Raw genomic sequence first — 20,694 nt, 5'->3', positions numbered from 1 at the left:
CACTTGCCCCTGGAGACTTTACAGGTGTTAAGTGAGACAGACCTGAGGACTTTGTCATTCTCTTCTTCCCTCTGCACCATCCATCTTTGCCTCTCTACTAGATTATTCCTAACAGCAAACAAAACAAACATGATTTTATTCCCTTACCTGAAATATTTTGTTGTTTTCTCTCTAGCTGTTGCCACATTTTTCTATTCCTCTCCTCACCTCTCTCTGAACCCTTCCAATCAGGCACTGCTGCTGTCACCCCACCAAAACTGCTTTGCTCAAGGTCAGCAGTGATCTCCATGTGCTAAATCCAGTGGTCAGTTTTTAGAAACAGCTTTCAGGTATAATCCACATACCGCATAATTCACTGATTTATATCGTACAATTCAATGGGTTTTAGTATATTGACAGAGTTGTGCAACCATTACCATAAACCCCAAAAGAAACCTTGTACCCATTAGCACATTCTCCCTTTCCCCTCAACTCCCAGCCCAGCCTAAGCCAAACACTAATCCGGTGGTCACTTCCAGTCCCACGTTAGCATTTGTTGAGTTTATCACTTTGCCTTGCAAACTTCGCGTTGTTCAGGACCCTACTTCTACCTTGCTGCTCTTCAGTCCACTAGCTCCACGTTCTCCCAAGCACTAAACTTGGAATACCGCAGGGTTCGATTCTAGATCCTTTCTGTATCTACACACAGTCTCTTGATCCTTAACATCCATGTGCTGATAGAAGCCCGAAATATATTTAGCCCACGTCTCTCCCAGGAACACCAGATTCCAACTATTTGATTTCTCTACTTGGATGTGTCTGATAAGCACCTCAATTTGTACAAGTCCCAAACTCATAATCCCTACTAATGTTCCCCATCTCATAAGTGACAACTCTAAACCTTCATTTGTTTTGCACAAGTCAAAAATCTTGGGTGTCAACCCTCACTCTTTGATCCCAGCATCCAATCCACGAGCACATCCTATTCACCATTCAAATATTGACACCTCATTGCCTCCACTCCTAACATTCTGGCCCATGACACCATTCATCACTTATCCGGTCAACTATAAAATGCCTCTTAAAGGGTTTCATCACTTTTGCCTCTTGTCTCTCTCGTCTGTTTTCCATTCAGCATTGTGAGTGATCCTTCTAAAGGCTAAATCATGCCATGTTTTGAAAGGTGATTAATATCCAAACATTTGAGGATTTTCCACATAAGTTTCTGTTACTAATTTCTAGTTTAATTCTGTTTTGTTCAGAAATCATGCTTTGTATAATTTTTTTTTTTTAGTATATTTATTTTATTTATTTTTATTTTTGGCTGCGTTGGGTCTTCATTGCTGTGCACGGGCTTTTTCTGGTTGTGGTGAGCGGGGTCTACTCTTCGCTGCGGTGCACAGGCTTCTCATTGCAGTGGCTTCTCATTGTGGAGCACGGGCTCTAGGCGTGCAGGCTTTGGTAGTTGTGGCACGCAGGCTCAGCAGTTGTGGCACATGGGTTCTAGAGCGCAGGCTCAGTAGTTGTGGTGCCCGGGCTTAGTTGCTCCGTGGCAGGTGGGATCTTCCCGGGCCAGGGCTCGAACCCGTGTCCCCAGCATTGGCAGGCGGATTCTTAACCACTGCACCACCAGGAAAGCCCCTGCTTTGTGTAATTTAAATCTTTTTAAGCTTTCTGAAATTTGTTTTGTGGCCCAGCTAATGGCCTATCTTGGTGAATGTTTATGTGAGTGCTTGAGAAGTGCTCTTGCTGGTAAAGTGTTCTATATGTTTTATACATGTCAATAATTAACTCAAGTTGGTTGATAATGGTATTCAAGTCTTCTGTATCCTTACTGATTTTCTGTCTCCTTATATACATTACTGAGAGAGAAGTGTTGAAATCCAGCTGTAGTTATGGATTTGCCTATTTCTCCTTTTAGTTCTATCAGTTTCACTTTATGAAATTTTAAGTTTTGTTGTTAGATTTAAGATTGTTAAGTCTTCGTGATGAATTGATCCCTTTCATCATTATGAAATGTTGCTCTTTATCCCTAGTAAATTATTCTTTGTCCTGAAGTCTTTGTGTGATACTGATATAGCCATTCTAACTCTTTTTGACTTGTGGGAGTGTATTTTACTTTTAACCTATCTGTATCTTTATACTTAAAATAGGAGTTTTGGGGTTTTTTGTTTTTTTTGTAGGCAGCATGTAGTTGAGTCTTGCTTTTTTGTCCAGTCTGCAAATCTTTACCTTTTATTTGGAGTACTTAGACCAATTACATTTAGTGTAATTATCAACATGGTTGAGTTTAAATCTACCTTCTTTCTAATTGTTTTCTACTTGTTTCATCTGTTCTTTGTTTCTTTTTCCCTCTTTTACTACCTTCTTTTGGTTTAACTAAGCACTTTTTATTGGCTGTGTGACTCATTTTTTTATAGAACGTAACCTTACAACTATATACTTCCATTTTCTTCCTTCTCTTCTTTGTACTGTTGTCAATCATTTTATTTTTACATATGCATACACAGTTTTGTTTTAGGTAGTTTTCTTTTTAAGAGAGGAAACACGGAAAAAGTCTTATATTACCAACATCTCTGTCATTTCCGTCACTCTTCATTTCCTTGAATAGATACACATTTTGGTATTTTCCTTCTGCCTACAGAACTTTAAATTTTTTATAGTGCAGGTCTGCTGACTATATTCTGACAGCTTTTGCCTGTCTGAAAAGGTATTTTTACTTCATTTGTGAAGGCTGTTTTCATTGGGTATAGAATTGTAGCATGACAGTTTTTTTATTGTGATGCTGGACACCATGAATTTCACATTGTTGAGTGCTGGATTTTGTATTCATGTAAAAAGTGCTGGGTTTCGTTTTGGCATAGGGTTACTTGGAATCAGTTGGATCCTTTTGGGTCTTGCTTTTAAAGTGTGTTAGGACAGATCCAGAGCAGTCTTCAGGGCTAATTTGACCCACCACTGAAGCAGTACCCTTCTAAGCACTCTACCGAACTCTTTCCACTCTGGCTGGTGGGAGCGTGAACTGTTCTCAGCTTTGTGTAAGTTCTAAGCGTTGGTCAGTCTACTGCTTTCCTGGGGGCTTCTTTCTCCAGCTCCAGGTAGTTTTCTCACGCACATGTACCAATCAGCTCTCAGTCAAAGACGGCAAATTCCAGTTCTCGCTCACTCCTTGTGCAGCAGGATATGCCAGACTTCAGGCTACCCCTTTGCCCTGAGGTCCAGCAGGGATTGGGTTCCTCAGGCTTCTGGATCTGGCGAGGGATAGTTGAGAAGGGGAAATGGGATCTAGCCTTTCTTGAGCTGATGGAAGCCAAGCACATTGTGACTGCTACAGAGTCATTTGTATTTTTGAGGATCCCCGACTCCCGAACACCTCTCTCCCAGCAAAGTGTTACGTGTTGGAAAGTCGAGAAGAGGGAAAACACAGAACCTTGGTCCTTGTGAGTTCATAAGGCCCTTGGGGAAGAAACATGGATTTAAATTAGCACCAGATGACCATCAGAGGTGGTGACGGGTCACAGGGCACTGCTGTGAGGGCCAGGAGAGTTCCAAGACAGGTGAGTCAGGGGAGGGAGGGAGAGTGCAGGAGGCAGAGAATTGAGCTGGGTAGGATCCGGGTCATCGGTCCCTGTGAGCCACAGGAGACAGGCGTGGACTTTGCTGGGAGAGAAGGGTCCGTTCTTCTTCTTGACTGCTTTATCCCTTCACAGGGACTCCAGGGTTTCTGGACTGGAAGACTGGAAGAACTGGAGGACTGCGGGCCATGGCTAGAGTGTTGCCAGATGGAACATCAGTGTTAGGGTGGAAAGGAGACAGATTCAACACCCCACTGTCACTCAGGGCCCCTGCTTAGAAGGGCCCTCTCTTGGCTTAACGCTCCGCTCTTAGTTTGTTGTCTTGAAATTCTTGAAACTTTTGAAAAGGGGGACTGCATTTTCATCTTGCACTGGGACCTGCAGGTTATGCACCTGGCCGAGGGGTTAGCTCTATTCTGCAGGTATGAAGGAGGTGATCTCAGCCACGAGGATGGGAGGCTTTGGCGAGAGCAGAGGCCCAGAGAGAGCAGCAAAGGCCAGAGACAGAAGCCCAGGGGCCGCCTCAAGTGTGGGGCTGAGAGGAGGCATCAGGGAAGCAAGGACTGGAGGCCACCGAGCGGGAGAGCAACAGGTGAGCCCGAGAACTGCTCACCGAGGCTGTGGTCTCTGAGCCGCAGAGGCTGCTCTGAGGCGGAGGAGAACGAGAGGTGGAAGCAGGTCCTGAGGAGGCCTCTCTGAGAAGTGTTGGCAGTGAGGCGGCCGCGGTAATGGTGAGTGTGTGGGCGGGACTCTGAGAGCGCCCCGCGGGAAGGGACCGGTAGGCGGGCTGTGGGGCTCAGAAGGGTACACGGCGCTGACCCGACCCCAGAGCCACCCCTCAGGTTGCCCCCCCTGCATGCGGCGAGGGGAGGCAGTGGATGACCTCTGACCTTCCAGGGGGCTGGGCAAAGCAGTATTAAAGCACTAGGCTACGGGTTCACTTTAAACCACACTGGAGCTCTTACATAACAGATGTCTATGCATCTTGTTACCTTTCTAATACCTGAAAAAATTCCAAATTCTGTGAGACCCCTGGTCCTGAGGGATGCGGACACGCAGATGAGACCATGTCGGGCAGCCCATTACACCTTGTGATGGGAAGGCATTTGGAGTCAGGGGCTGAGACCTGGTCTCACAACATGTCCCAAGGGGTTCCAGCGTGCCGAAGCTTCCCTGGGACCCGCCATCTGGGAGCAGATTAGGACCGAGGAAGAAGCGTCTCTCGGCCCCGGGATGCCTGTCGTGTGTTAAGGAGTCGGTACCTTCAGCGTGTTTGTGTAGGAAGCACAGCAAAAACCTGGACCAGTGGGCACACGGTTTAGGTGGGAGTCAGCACATCACTGGGTCGGTTCAGGTTATTAACGCAGATCCCTACCTGCATCCTTCCTTCAGTTGTGGCCCAAATGCCAGGGGCTGCTCATCCAGGGCACAGGCAGGGTGCCCCGGCTGGCGGGCAGTCGGGCAGGTCCTGGAAGGCAGTTGTTGGTACCATGCTTGGTCTCCCTGTTTATTTAGCTGACTCCATCTGCAAAGGGCCAGCCCTGTGGTGCCAGTTTTCGGCCTTGTGTTCTGGGATTGGAGGGGCAGAGATCACTGTAAGTGGCTCTTCAGCCTCCCTTAGGGTGGAAACATATTTGTTTCCTATTTTTGAGCCAGACAGCTGTGTAAAGGGCGGCATGGATCTGTGTCTGCACTACTGAGTTGCCCTCTGGTCCTTTGTTCGGCACTTCGATGATTTTCCTGGTCCTGAGCAGATGACTGCCTTCACACCTTGGGCCTGTTGGACACCTGCGGGGGCGGGGGGGTCGTGCTCCCCGCACGAGGGTCCGCAGACCTGGGCTCACCCGGCTCTGCCCTTCCCGTGTCCTCCTGCCTGGGCCGCGGTGCTCTCAGCTGTGCACAGGAGAAGACAGTGGGTAGCGGAAGGAGCCACGTGATCCTGATGCTTTGTGCCGCGTTCTCCCCGTCCCCCGAGGGAGTTCACCAGCAGCCAGAAAGGTCCAGAGAGGAGGCCACGTGTCATCTGCGTGATCTGTGCCACAAGCTCAAGGGAAAATGCCGTCATATCTCTTTTACGTTCGTTGATCACGTGAGGCTCACAGACCAGTTAGCAGGAAGCCTGGCGTCCCCTCCCTCCTGAGTTGTGGCGGCTCTGCCTCTGACCTGCCCAGGTATCCCAGGGGTTTCCAAAGGGTCGTGGGGCATGCCAGTCATCCAGCGCCGGGTGTTGGAACTGGAAGGTCTCTTTGGTCCTGCGTCCCGTTGCTCCTCTGCCCCAGGTCCTGTTCAGGCCCAGGGGTGCCCACCCAGTGCGAAGGAGGTCCTTGTTGCTCCAGATCCCTGGCACCTTGGTGACGAGGCAGCAGGGGAGGAGGCTGGCTCTGCGGGTCCGTTAGCATCAGCCCCTCCTGGGGAGAAGCCGGCAGGGCCTCTGCTCCCCTCAGTTCTCACACTCCAGAATGTGCAGCGTGTGAGAGCGCCCACCGCAGGCATCCTCAAGGACATGGAGCCCCAGGCCAGGCTGCCAAAGCCCCGTTCCTCAGGCCTGGGTGGTGGCACCCGAGCATCCGCATTGAACAGGGTGCAGGTGAGTCTCTCTTGGGGGTCTGAGGCCCGGTTGCTGATGCCAGCCTCACTGCCCGCCCAGTGCAGGGCTTGGTTGGGGCCCCAGCTAGCTCACAAGACCTCCTAACTTTGACTCTTAGAAGGTTGGGATGAGGAGTGTCCCATACCCTTCCCAGGTGCCCACTTGTACAGACACCAAAGACCACAGACAGTCCTCTTGTTAGGACGCGGGGAAGCGCCTTCCTTCCTCTGCAGAGGCTGCGGCCCCTCGTGGTGGTGACGCAAGGGTGCTCCCAGGCTGGAGAGTGCTGAGGACACAGCTGCCCTGGCAGAGGGGCCATGTCTTTCCTCCAGTCCCTGGTGGCCCTGGAAGGTGCTGGTGGCTCCGCTTCTGTCAGGTCCCTTCTCTTCAGGCCACCCTAGGGCGGGGCATGGGGGCATGGAGGGCCGTCCTCGGACTTGGCTGACCTGCAAGAAGCTCGCCGTTACCTGCTGCTTGCCCGGCGCCAGGGGCTGTCATTGCAGGGCCATGGGTTAAACTGAGTCAGGAAGAGTCTGGCTCCCAGGGTTCTTGTTCTGTGGCCTTTGGTCTTGCGTCTTCTTGTTGCTAGTTTCCTGCTGGAAGGAGGGCAGGAGCTCCAGGGTCAGGGCTGATTGATAGAGAGCTGGGGCCGAGGGCCTGGTACAGGCTGCGAGCACCGTCCTGGCAGATGTGGGCCACGCTGCCGTGAATTCCCTGAAGCCCCCTGTGCCTCAGTTTTCTCATCTATAAAATAGGGACAATAGTAGGAAACTGAAGCCCAGAGGGCATATCAAGGAGGGAAGTGGCCTCCGGCTTCACTGTAGGGCTGGGTATCCCTAACCATTTGCTTCTAGTTTCCTCCCAAAAGCCAGCAGCATAAAGATTTGTTCTCACGTCTGAGCTCTGGAGCCGCTGGTGGGGAGTGAGTCAGTGTGGCCACCATGGGGGAGAGAAGGGTCCACTGCCTGCCCCCCGCCTGCACCCAGGCCCACCAGGCCTGACCATAGAGAGCAAGGGGGCACCTGTGTGGGGGGCACGGGCCCAGCCCCTGCCCCCGGGGGCCCAGTGAATGTCAGTGGCCCAGAACTGAGTATCATGCTGGTGGCGTGAGAGGGAATAGTTGGGCTGAGAAGTGAGTTGGGCCGGGGTGCACTGGCAATCCGTGGACTCCGTGACAGTCTGTATTTCACGGCTTGAGGGAGGGCGGCAGTCAGGGGAGAGGCCACAGCAGGCAAGGAGCGGCGCTGCGGCCTGGCCCTGCCCCAGAGAGCGTCCCGCCCAGCGAGGGCCACCCGTGTGGCCGCACACGCCTCGTCTCGCTGGGACCCTCCCAGCAGGGCTGGCGGGACGGGGCTTGTGTGGGAACGGGGGCATCACCTGTCTCCGGTCTCCCCAGGTGCTGAGGCTCTTCTCCGGGGACCTGCCCACGCAGCGGCTCCTCGAGAGCCGTCTGGTGGCCGGGCTTGGGTCCAAGGACCTGAGGTCACTGCGGTGCGGGCAAGGCCTCACGCGCCCTGAGAACCGGGGCAGGCTGTGTGCACAGGAGACCGGGTTCCTGGCTGCCCGCTCCCTGCTCGGTCTGGAGACACCGCTGCCTCGGTCTCCTGCTGGCGCCATCTCTTTATGCACCTTTTCTTACCCGGGCTCGGGCTCCTGCCTCACCTGTTCCCGGTAGGCGGTGCCTGCGGCTCTTGTCCACTCCATGGGGGAAGGCGGGCTAGGAACGACGAGAGGAGGGCTCTCCCGCAGCCGGAATCCTCGGTGCGCCTGGGAGAACTGGGGAGCAGCGCAGGGCACGTCCTGTGACCACAGCGGCCGGAGACAGCACAGCGGAGTTGGGGGTGGGGCACGAGGACCCCAGGGCCAGCAGGGCAGCGGGGGGCGGGGGTTGGAGCTGAGGCTGGGGTGAGGCCAGAACAAGCGGACAAGGGCCGAGCCTGGGAGGATGAGGTGCGGGAGCAGACCAGCGGAGCGGGGCGGGCATCCTCCTCACGCACGTGAGGCCACTGAGCGGTGGTGGGACAGTGTCATCCTGGGTGTCTCCCTCAGGTCGGTTAGGGTGACAAGGGACTACGAGATGTGCAGTGAAGGACAACTTGGTTTCTTCCACCCCTGCTCCTGGGCACCTGCCACGAGCCAGACGCCACCGATGCCGAGCGCTGGGACACAAAGAGGAGTTCTGGGGGCCTAGCAGGCCTATGCGGCATCTCCTTCCTGCCAGCCTCCCTCTTGTCTCCACCTGACTGGCTCCCACGTCCATCCTTCTTCTCCTCCCTGAGGCCCAGGAGCCCGCCCCAGTGAGTTGGGTCCCCGCGTTCAGGCTGACCCGGTTCCGTTTCCCCCGAGCATGACTGGCTTAGTCCTGGGTAAGTGACGTGGTTCTGCTGGGTCAGACTGAGGAAGGGCAGGGGGAGGCTTCTGGGAAAGACAGGCGTGCAGGGACCCCGGGGTCTGCACTGTCGCAGGGCGAGGAGGGCCAGCCTGGAGAGCAGCTGTGAGCCCGCAGGTGGGGAGGTGAGCTGATGGGGTCTACCCGGAACCCACCGCCTCACACCCAGCTGCACTCATGTGACTGGTCCCCAAAACCCGGTCTGGGGGAGACAGAGCTGGGTCCAAGGACACACCTGAACTTTCTCCTTTCCCAGCAACCACAGGCGCCCAGGCTGGAATTGCAGGGAAGCTCTTGGCGGCTCAGGACTGGAGTGGCGGCTACCATTCCCTGGTGTTTTAAGACCCGAGAACGTTCTAGAAAGTATCCATCAAGCACGGAACCACCAGTGAGCACTTGTGCCATGCAGGGCCTTAGACCAAGGGGGCAGGGCAAGGCTGACCACAGGAGTCCGTGCTGGCAAAGACGACAGTCTGGCAGCACCCGCTGAACCACCACGCGGGGCAGACGGGAGAGCTGGGCTTCTAAAAGCATGCGCGGAGCGGGCCTGCTGTGGCCACCCCGGTCTTGATGTGAAGCAGGGAATCGAGGGGCCGGGCCCGGAGCGAGGGACACGGGTCTAGACCTGCCCGGCCTTCCCCAGGGGCCCGGTGTCCTGGCTGTGAGGGACCAGTGGGGCGGGGCTGGCTGTTGTCTGGGGCAGTTTGAGCAGCCGGTGGGAAAGGAAGCCAGGCCTGGCCCGAGCGGGGTGGTCCCCAGGGCTGGACCAGAGCCAGGAGCCCGGAGGGCGGTTCCCGGGGGCCGGGGGCGGCTGTGCCGGCGAAAGAGCTGCCCCTCTGCGGGCACAGCCGGGACAGACCCCCCAGGTGTGGCCCAGCCGGCCGGGTGTGCTGAAGGCAGCCCAGCGGCCCCTGCCGCGCACCCCCAGGGAAGGCCCGGTGGCAGCAGAACCTCCCGAGGACCCCTGGGGCTTCCGCGCGCCTTGGAAGCGGCCCAGCCTCGAGGCGAGCCCGGCCCTTGGCTGCCCTGGCGGCTCCCCCTTCCACGACCCGGCTCGGAGCAGAGGGGCTGCTCCATCCACACACGGAAGGAGGCGTCAGGCGGGCATGAGGCCTTTAATAGCTCAGTGACCTCTGTTCCGTGGACAAAGGGTCTGTGAACATAGAGCAGGACAGAGCCAGAGAGAGGGACCTCGCTGGATGCCCCCGCCTGCCACCCCGACGGGCCGACGGTCACTGTGAAGGCGACCCGGGGAGCTGGCGGTTCATCCACGTGCCAGGCTGGGCAGCAGCGGCTCCAGAGCAAGGTCGGGCGGCGTGCGTGCGGGCGGGGCTCCGCGCGGGGAGGGCGCCCGCTGGCTCCACCGGCCCTCAGGGCGCCGCCTCCTTCCCGCCTTCCCTCCAGTCCTCTTTCAGGTTCTCGGCCACGCGCTGCACCTGCTGTGGAGAGAACACAGGACACGCTGAGTCACGTGAGGCTGGGCGGCGGGAGTCCTGCCGCTCCAGTCCCGGGGCCCCGCCGCAGGGCCCAGCCGCCTGGGTGCCCTGGGTGCTGGACAACGTGCGTAGAGCTCTGCCCCAGTTACTGAACCAATGAATAACTCCTTTGGGATCTGGCTTAAAATACACAGAGGTTTTTGATAACAGCTGTTTACTTATGGAGGAAACAAGACTCTGAGCACAAACACTGCTGGTGCCCGGGTACCTGGCTGCCCCCCTTGGGAGCCCCAAACACCACACGGGCTGCACACGGCCCACACTCCGTCCGGCTGTCGGGGAGAGGAGGCCCGTTCACAGACTGCAAGTCGAAAGCCTCTGCCTCCTGCTCCAGCCTGCTTTCCTCCCCAAAGGCTCCTTTAGGTCTGTAGCATCTCAGGAGGCCCCCGTCACTCCAGACGGTCCTCATCTTTTCTAGCCTGTTCTGCCTTCTGCAGGGCCGCGCCGAGATGGGCTCCCGGCAGCTGGCCGCCGTCCATCTGGGCTGCGGAGGGGCCTGCCTGGGTCTGGGGGAGCAAGGGTTAGGGGGCGGCTCCTGATGGGGGAGGTGCCGAGTGGGGACGGGCTCTTCCCGCAGCCTTTGAGCGGGCGCGGGCGCGGAGAGGTGCTGACAAGCGCCCCTCAGCTGCGGGGTTTATGTGACCTTCAGCCTGACGGGACGGCGGAGACGGTGCGATTTAGTTCACAAACCTGGAGAAACAGAGCGGCCATGCCACCTGATTCCCTCCAGAAGTTAGTTTTTGCCTCTGCAACCTTTTCCGTTACTCATGTCTCCCGTGCTCTCACGAGCCCACTTCGACTGTCAACTACTGATGTAAAATGTAGTATTTCACCCCAGATGCACTTCAGACTCTTGCAGCTGGTGTCATTTAATACTTACGAGACCTTTAAACATGTCTATTTATGAGCGACAGAAAGGGGGTGAGGCACAGAATATGAATCTATTTCCTGATTTGACAAGTAACCGTAAGAAACTAAAAGCGAAATAAATCTAACTAAACTAGCATCAGAATGAGGATACGATATTCCCTAGTTTGTCACGGAATCTACCAGCCACACTTGCCCTCCACACGGGGAGGACAGCCATAATGGGTTTTGACTGAAAGGAGCCTTCGAGGCTCCCTGCGAACTGCGACCAGCCCCCCGTCTACGTGTGTGGCTGTGGAGGGGGGAGCCCCTTGGCGTCAGGCCAGAGCGTCCCGCAGACCTCCCGGGAGGGGCCCCTGCCCGCAGCGGCCAGGCCGAGGGGAGCCGTCTGACGGGCCCTCTGCCCTGAATGACCCAGCCCCAAGTGCCCTAGCTTTTCGGAGATGCCTCTTCTTTCAGGTCCCAGGCTGGGGGCTTGGCCCAGGCCGGGGAAGAGACTCAGAACCCACTGGGCTTGGACGACTGCCCACCCGCAGTGCCTGCCCTGCTGAGGGCAGCTCCTAAGGGTAGCGGTTCCTGGACGTCACGGGCTCGTCTACACTTAACTGCGCTGCTGGAAGCAAAGGTAGGAACCGGGGCAGGGACCCCCCACCCCCACCCCCTCATGCAGTCTACACAGGAGCTCCTGTCTCCACTCGCGCCCTTTCCTCGCCTGTCCTGGAGCAAGGCTGCTTCTGAAGCCAACGAGTGACAGGCCCCCAGGCCTCCGGGTCGGGCCAACCCCACTCCACCCCCCTGGCCGCCCCATGGCTGGGTCCCTCAGGGCTTGATCTGCCTCACAGAGCTCTGTGATCCCCAAAGACAACGTGGCCCGTGGGGGGCAGGAAGGCTTCTGCCCCCATGACCTCTACCTGGCCTTCCTCAGCACAGTGCCGAGGCCCTGGGAAGTGGCGGGGAGCTGGGGCTCGGCCTGTCTTCCTGTGTCTCCTGTACCCCCTGGCTGGACACGCTGCACAGGGGGCAGGACCAGAACTTAAGACCTGTAGCTAAAGCCCAAAGAAAAACCCCAGCAGCTAAGAGGAAACAAACTGCAACGGCCCGCCTGCCTGAGGTGAAGAGTTCAACTGGATTTGAGGTCGGTGAGCGACGCTGCAACCTTTCCTGCACAAATGGGGCAGGCCTACTCGGCTCCTGCCTGAAAGATGGGGTCAGATGCCATCTGGCCTTGAGACAGCTTCTCCTGGGTCAACTGGCCGCTGCCCACTGCTCTTGGGTCTGGATCCCCTCAGTGTGCGGTCATGTAACTTGTAATGAAACTGCCCCCCGCCCCAGCGAAGCTTCCCACATCCTCGCCTCCTGGTGAAATGGTGGGCATTGGCAGAATTAACTCCAGAAGCACAAAATTGCTGCTCTGAAGGAACCCTGATGCTCATTTGGTCCTGTGGTCACTTAAGGCTCCTGAGACCTTGTTAAATGCAGACTCTTGGTCCCTCCCCGAGATGCTAAGATGCCATCATGCTGGCTTGTAGAGGGACCCAGGACTCTCTGAACTTAACAAGCCCTCGCGGTTTCTCCGTGGACAAACCCAGGGCGGGGAGTCACCGGTTTGCTGTCTGCCGTCTTTCACCAGCACGCAAGCTGGAGTCGCGGGCCACCGTGTGTGCTCTGGCTGGGGGGTGCCGCCCCCTCAGGGCCTCACGCTGCCTCCTGCAGCTCAGCTCTTGGCGTCTTCTCTTTAGCTGCCCTGCCTGGAGGGTGGGGTGGGAAGGAGCGGCAATATCCCCTTGAAAAAACTGCCTTCTCTGGGGATTCTTAAATCAAAACCTTATTAAAAAGACAAGCAGGATAAAAGTCCTGACTTCTTCCCCATAAAAAGCACCAGAATGAAGAGAGAACGAAATTTTCTCAACTCATGATTCATTAAAACACTCACGCTCCAAATTACTCTTTAAAAAGCACAGACTGATTTTTGGCATCATCATTAGCAATGATTATACAGGCAGACCTTGTTTCATTGTGCTTCACAGAAATTGAGTTTTTTACAAATTGAAGGTTTGTGGCAATCCTGTGTTGAGCAATTCTATTGGTGCCATTTTTCAAACAGCATCATTTTTAAATTAAGGTATGCACATTGCTTTTATAGACATAATGCTACTGCACACTTAATAGACTATAGTACAGTGTAAGCATAACTTTCATATACGTTGGAAAACCAAAAATTCACATGACTCGCTTTATTGCAGTGGTCTGGAACCAAACCCAGGGTATCTCGGAGGTCCGCCTGTAACAGGAACCAAATCACTAAGCGTGCTGGCCAAACATGCAGCTTAACCTGAGAAAGCGTGAGTACCCAGATCCCTTTTTCCCTGTGGAGAAGTACAGAAGTGTGTTCTGAGACCTGCAATGCTTCCCACAGTCCTCAGACGGGGCTTCACCCTCCCAGGCTTGTAGCGGAGACTCCCCCTCGCTGAGCCCATAATCAGTTTTGGGATCCTTGTACTCACATCGCTCAGGAAATCAATGGATTACAGTATTGCCCAATTTGCAATCTGTTAGCAGCTATTCCATTACTCCTTCCCCCAAAGCAACAACCACCTACCTGCCCAGAGGACTCTATCTGGGCAGGTCTTGGCTGAGGACAGGCCAAACCTGTGCATTCATCTCTTCCTGTTTGTTTGCTAGAGGCCTCCAGTCTCTCTGAGTGCAGAGCTCAGTGGCTGGAGCCAGGCTGAGGGCCTCTGCGGCCAGGCCATCCCACGACAGCAGCTCAAACATGAACTGGGTTCTCAGGTCAGTTCAGCTCAGCAACAGCACCTGGGGGACCAGGGTCCCTGAGTCCCGCCAGCCTCAGGTGCGCAGCCCTGGTGACAGCACTGCCATCACCCGTCCCTACTTCCCCTACCCCACTCCGTTCTGATTTAATGGGCGGGGGTGTGGCCTGGGGGTTAGCAGAGCTCCCCTGGGTGGTTCTAGCGCACAGCTGGGGTGGAGAACCACTGCCTGGAAGGAAGCACCTTCCACAGTGGGCGGGGCCAGCGGGAGAGGGCGCTTCCCTCGTGCACAGCTGTGCCCTCCCTCCCCATCCACCCCGGCAACCACAAGTATGTCTCCTCTATCCTGTCCCTTGTTTGAGGTCATGTACTTAGAGTCAGGGCAAAATTAAGCAAGGGTCTGGCAATTCAGGTGAAAAGGGAAGTAGAGAATGGGCCTTTTGAAGTACTGCATTTTCACAAAGACGATTTTTGTCTGTTAGATCTAGAGGAAAGTCCCTCAAACAAGCAGCAGGCTGAACAGTTAAAAAGTAACAGTTAAAGTAAGTAAGTAAAAGTTAAAAACTCCAGGTCTGTCCTGGGCCTGGCAATGCCATCAGGCTCTGACGACCCCAAGCAGTGGGTGGAGGGGCAGCACCAGTGGGGAGTTACATCCACCTCCTCTCCCTCCGGAGGGGTTGGTTCATTTTACTATTTGACAAAATGTAGAAGTGTGAGATTTGCTGAGACCCAAACAGGCCAGCGCTCTGAATCCCTCACCTCCCACCCTGGCCAAATTTTCTCCCAGTCGTCCCCATCTCAGGGACCACTACCAGCCAGCTACTCGGACCCAAACTGCAGACGTCACCCTGGATGACTCTCTGCCCCTCCCCATCGGGTCCTGTCGACTCCACCTGCCAGCACACCCCATTCCTCCTCTTCTACCTTAGGGCTGTCGCCCCGCTACACTGAAACCACCTCCCAAACCTTCCCACGCTTGTGCAAACGCAGGCCAAGCCGCGTTTTAAAACAGGGGACCAGAACATGCCACTACAGGGGTTTCCCAAAGACTCGAGACGGAAGCTCAAGCCTCCACTTTTCTCTCACAGCCCCGCTGCCTCCACTCCAGCTCCTTCCCGCAGGCTCTTCACCATCTGCCTCGCCTGCCCTGCCCCTGAGCTTTGCTTTTCAGCCTGTCTTCCCCCAGAGAAGCCGTCCCAAATCACGTACCCCAGAGGAGTCTCCCGGCACCGTCACATCCCTCTATTTTAATTCCTGCACTCCACTCAGACCATCTGGTTTTTAATTGTCTGTGAATTTTTTTTTTTTCTGCTTTAAACGTCCTATCCCATCTAGTACCTGGTCTCCTGACTCTACCCCCAGGGCCTGCAAAAGCTCCGGCACCAAGTGGGTGCTGCACAGATACCTGTGGAAGAGCAACCAAGCACGGCTCCAAGCCTACAGCAACCAGAGAGATGACAGCTCAGCCGATAATCTCATCAAGAACAACACGGACAGGTAAAGCCTCCCTTCTCTTGGGTGTGTAAATGAGACACATTCATGTTCTTGAAGTCAGTGTCACTTTCTGGACCATAAATGTGCCAGTCACAGGTATAGGATCATAGGAAACACACTGTAACATGGGCTGTATGTCAGAAGTTTCAGGATTTTGGAGTTCCAGACGGTTCCCTGCCCTGGTAACAGTGCAGACCTGGGTCCAGCCCCTCAGGATGTCACCCAGTGGAGACAGGAATCTCAGCCCCCCAAGCCCTCAGGGGTGGCTCTGGTGAAGGGAAAGTGGTGTGCAGGTAGAGCTGGATGGAAAGAAGATGACGGGAAAGTCAAGGGCCACAAGGAAAGTTGCCAGATCATCAGCTTGGTCCCAGCTGGAAACCACGACTCCTCCAAGAAGGTCCAAACCCAGCTCCCAGACCTGGTGGCCAGGCCCAGCTCGCCCAACCAGTGAGATGCCAGTGTCCACGAGTTCATTAACTGCATGAGCTGATCCCAGGGAAGATAAATGTCAGTTCAACTTAAAAAAAAAAAAAATTAATGTCTACTTCTTAAATCATCTTTTGGGAGGAGGAGATCAAGATGGCAGGGTAGAAGGACGTGGAGCTCACCTCCCCCCAACAAATATGTCAAAAATACATCTACAACTGGAACAATTCTCACAGAACACCAACTGAAAGTGCTAAATGAAAAAGCGGAGGAAGCAGTCTCAATTAAAAGAAAAAGAGAAGTCGTCTGAAAGAACAAACAGTGAATACCAACTGAAAGCGGGCAGAAGATCTCATACAACTAAAGCTGTAAGAAAGATCCCCATGTAACCTGGTAAGACTAAAGGGAAAAAAGGGGGGGAATCAAGGTGGGACCTGTGCCCCTGGGAGGGAGCCATGAAAGAGGAACGGTTTCCTTACCCTGGGAACCTCCTTCGCCGGCTGGGAGCTCAGCCAGGACAGATAGGTGGCTGCAGGGGCCTGGAATTTGCCCAAGAGGAGTGTGCACAGGCTGGCTTGCTTCCAAGCAGGATAGAGAGGAACCGACACTGACTGCTGCCACGTCACCACACTTCCCAGCCCAAGACACGCACTTACTGGTGTGCGCAGTGCCTGGGTGCTGAAACTCGGGCTTCAGTGGACAGACTCGAGGAGAGGACTTGGTTTGGCTATTTGGACATAGCCCAAAGGGCCTAGGATGTGGTCCAGGCCACAAATGGGGGTGTGTGTGGGACAGAGCGTGGGTCCGTCATGGAAGCCTCATTCGCACCATGCTCACAGCGGGCACGGCTTCCGGAGCTCCCACTTTGTGAGTGTGCACGTGCCAAAGGCAGGCAGAGCTGACACATGCGCTCTTGCAGTAGAGACTAGGCCGATTTTGTGCGTGTGCACACCAGGTGGGGGGTGGCGTCACGGAGTTGCCTGTCCCAGCAAACAGGTCCTGCAGAGGAACACCCAGCGGCTCCTTTCCAGGGGGAGTGCTCCAGTCTCACCTACCTCACACTGCAGCTTAGAACCGGACCTGGGGCTTTTACTCCAACAACTGGGGAGCAAGCCCTACCCCCGACAGGGCTGTGACAACCAAAGAGGAAGCCCCACCCAATATCCAGTGCAGGCTCTGGTCGCCACAGCACCAAACACACCCCTTATCAAGGGGACAATGGCCAGCACACTCTAAGCACAGTCATGGCAGGCATCCACACCAAATACAGCCCTCGCATCAAAAATACTGGACTTACACAGTCTACAAAGGGACGCTCCCACATACACACAGCCTTTCAAGACCACAGTACGTAACTGTTTCTCCTAAATTCTTAGCGTAAGAGAAATGAAAGTAAAATGACAAAGCAGAGGAAGTACTCCCAATTAAAAGAAAAAAAGAAGTCCCTGAAAGAAAAAAACAATGAAACAGACCTCTCCAGTCTACCAGACCCCTGAGTTCAAAAAGGAAGTAATAAAAATGCTGAAGGAATTAAGAAAGACTATCAGTAGAAATGGAGGTCACTGTAACAAGGAACTAGAAACCATAAAGAGACAATGAAAATTAGACAACTCAATTGCCAAGATAAAAACCGAGCTAAAGGCAATAAATAGCAAACTAAATAATGCAGAAGAATGAAAAGTGATCTGTAAGGTAGAATAACAGAAGTCACCCAATCAGAACAGCAGACAGAAAGACAAATGAAAAAAATGAAAGCAACATACGAGACATATAGGATAATATAAAGCATGCCAATCTACACATAATAGGAATTCCAGAAGGCGAAGAAAGGGAAAAGTGGATCAAGATGTATTTGAAGAAATGATGGCTGAAAACTTTCCAAACCTAAAGAAGGAAACAAGATATCCAGGTACAAGAAGTACAGAGAGTCCCACACCAAGACATATCATAATTAAAATGGCAAAAGTTATAGAGGATTCTAAAGGCAGCAAGAGAAAAAGAGTCAGTTACGAGGGAACCCCCATAAGGCTATCAACTGATTTCTCTACAGAAACATTGCAGGCCAGAAAGGAGTGGCAAGCTCTATTCAAAGTCCTGAAAGGGAAAAATCTGCAACCTAGGATACTCTACCCAGCAAGATTATCATTTAGATTAAAAGGAGAGAGAAAGAATTTCTCAATCAAAAACTAAAAGAATACAGCAATACTAACCCTATCCTAAAAGAAATATTGAAAGGTCTTCTTTAAATAGAAAAGAAGCAAGAACCTATAAGAAAGGGGAAGATCACAATAGGAAAGGCAAATATATAAAAGGATTGAAGGTCAGTTAAATAAGCCAGTACATAGATTAAAAAATTTTTTTTAAAAATTTTGTGAATGTGATTACAACTACAAGGAACAGCAAATGGATAAACATGAAGATGTAAAATGGACATCAAAATGTGGAGGGTAGTAGGATAATGTACATCTTTTAGAATGTAGAGCTTGCATGACTATCAGTCTAAAGCAAGTAGTTATAGTTATGGGTTACCATACTTGAAAACCAGGGTAACCACAAATTAAAAACATACAATAACAGAAACATAGATCAATGGAACAAGATAGAAAGCCCAGAGATAAACCCAAGCACCTGTGGTCAACTAATCTACGACAGAGGAGGCAAGGATATACAATGGAGAAAAGACAGTCTCTTCAATAAGTGGTGCTGGGAAAACTGGACAGCTACATGTAAAAGAATGAAATTAGAACACTCCCTAACACCATACACAAAAATAAACTCAAAATGGATTCGAGACCTAAATGTAAGACCAGACACTATAAAACTCTTAGAGGAAAACATAGGAAGAACACATAAATCACATAAATCACAGCAAGATCTTTTTTGATCCACCTCCTAGAGTAATGGAAATAAAAACAAAAATAAACAAATCGGACCTAATGAAACTTCAAAGCTTTTGCACAGCAAAGAAAACCATAAACAAGACAAAAAGACAACCCTCAGAATGGGAGAAAATATTTGCAAATGAATCAACGGACAAAGGATTAATCTCCAAAATACACAAACAGCTCATGCAGCTCAATATTAAAAAAACAAACAACCTAATCCAAAAATGGGCAGAAGACCTAAATAGACATTTCTCCAAAGAAGACATACAGATGGCCAAGAAGCACATGAAAAGCTGCTCAACATCACTAATTATTAGAGAAATGCAAATCAAAACTACAATGAGGTATCACCTCACACCAGTTAGAATGGGCATCATCAGAAAATCTACAAACAACAAATGCTGGAGAGGGTGTGGAGAAAAGGGAACCCTCTTGCACTGTTGGTGGGAATGTAAATTGATACAGCCACTATGAAGAACAGTATGGAGGTTCCTTAAAAAACTAAAAATAGAATTACCATATGATCCAGCAATCCCACTACTGGGCATATACCCAGAGAAAACCATAATTCAAAAGGACACATGCACCCCAATGTTCATTGCAGCACTATTTACAATAGCCAGGTCATGGAAGCAACCTAAATGCCCAACGACAGACGAATGGATAAAGAAGATGTGGTACGTATATACAATGGAATATTACTCAGCCATAAAAAGGAACGAAATTCGGTCATTTGTTGACACGTGGATGGACCTAGAGACTGTCATACAGAGTGAAGTAAGTCAGAAAGAGAAAAACAAATATTGTATATTAACGCATATATGTGGAACCTAGAAAAATGGTATGGATGAACCGGTTTGCAGGGCAGAAATTGAGACACAGATGTAGAGAACAAACGTATGGACACCAAGGGGGGAAAGCGGCGGGGGGGTGGTGGTGGTGGTGTGATGAATTGGGCGATTGGGATTGACCTGTATACGCTGATGTGTATAAAATTGATGACTAATAAGAACCTGCTGTATAAAAAAATAAATAAAATTAAATTAAAAAAAAACATACAATAGACTCACAAAAACCAGTAAGAAAAGAACTCAAGTGTAATACAAAAGAAAATTATCAAACTGCAAAAGGAAAAACAAAAAGAAGAAAGGAACAAAGAAGAAATACAAAATCAACAGGAAAACAAGGTTTAAAATGGCAATAAATACATACCTATCAATAAATTATCTTAAATGTGTATGAACTAAACACTCCAATCAAAAGACATAGAGTGACAGATTGGATAATAAAACAAGAACCTACAACATGCTGCCTGCAAGAGATCCACATAGATTAAAAATGAGGGGATGGAAAAAGATATTTCATGCAAATGGAAACAACAAGAAAGCGAGGGTCGCAATACTCATATCAGACAAAATAGACTTTAAAACAAAGGCCATAAAGAAAGACAAAGAAGGACACTATAAAATGATAAAAGGATCAATACAAGAAGAGAATATTATACTTGTTATAATATTCTTGTTATTAATATTATATAATATAAATGCATCCAATATAGGAGCACATAGATACATTAAAACAAATACAAACATAAAAAGGAGAAATTGATGGGAACACAATAATAGTAGGAGATTTTAACACTCCACTGACATCAGTGGACAGATCTTCCAGGCAGAAAATCAAAAAGGAAACAAAGACTCTAAATGACACAATAGAACAGTTAGACTTAATTGATATCTACAGGACCTAAGTCTAAAAAAACCAGAATACACATTGTTTTCAAGTGCACATGGAACACTCTCTAGGATGGACTACATACTAGGGCACAAAACAAGCCTCAACAAATTTAAAAGGATAGAAATTATTTCAAGCATCTTCTCTGACTACAATGGCATGAAACTAGAAATCAACCAGAGAAAGAGAAATGAGAAAAAAATGACTACATGGAGACTAACCAACATGCTACTAAAAAACCAATGGGTCAGTGATGAAATCAAAGAGAAAATCAAAAAATACTTTGAGACAAATGACAATGAAAACACAACCATACAAAATCTATGGGATGCAGCAAAAACAATCCTAAGAGGGGAAGTTCATAGTGATACAGGCCTTCTTCAAAAAAACAAGAAAAATCTCAAATAAACAACCTAAACTACTACCTAAAAGAATTAGAAAAAGAAGAAGAAACAAAACCTAAAGTCAGCAGAAGGAAGGAAATAATAAAG

General features: G+C 51.5%; 1 protein-coding gene across 1 annotated transcript in view; it reads right to left on the bottom strand.

The window, feature by feature from the left end:
• Positions 1 to 9,626: 9,626 nt before the first annotated feature.
• ANO10 (anoctamin 10) overlaps positions 9,627 to 20,694 on the bottom strand; it is a 233,319-nt gene continuing 222,251 nt past the window's right edge. Inside the window, exon 13 of the mRNA XM_061195262.1 lies at positions 9,627 to 9,969. Coding sequence (XP_061051245.1) covers positions 9,901 to 9,969 — 69 coding nt within the window. The 3' untranslated portion in view covers positions 9,627 to 9,900. The remainder of the gene's footprint in view (positions 9,970 to 20,694) is intronic.

The sequence above is a fragment of the Eubalaena glacialis genome, chromosome 7 (assembly GCF_028564815.1).
Source record: "Eubalaena glacialis isolate mEubGla1 chromosome 7, mEubGla1.1.hap2.+ XY, whole genome shotgun sequence".
NCBI classification, from domain to species: domain Eukaryota; kingdom Metazoa; phylum Chordata; class Mammalia; order Artiodactyla; family Balaenidae; genus Eubalaena; species Eubalaena glacialis.
The sequence above is the reverse complement of the archived record's forward strand: the minus strand, read 5'-3'. Positions and strand labels throughout refer to the sequence as shown.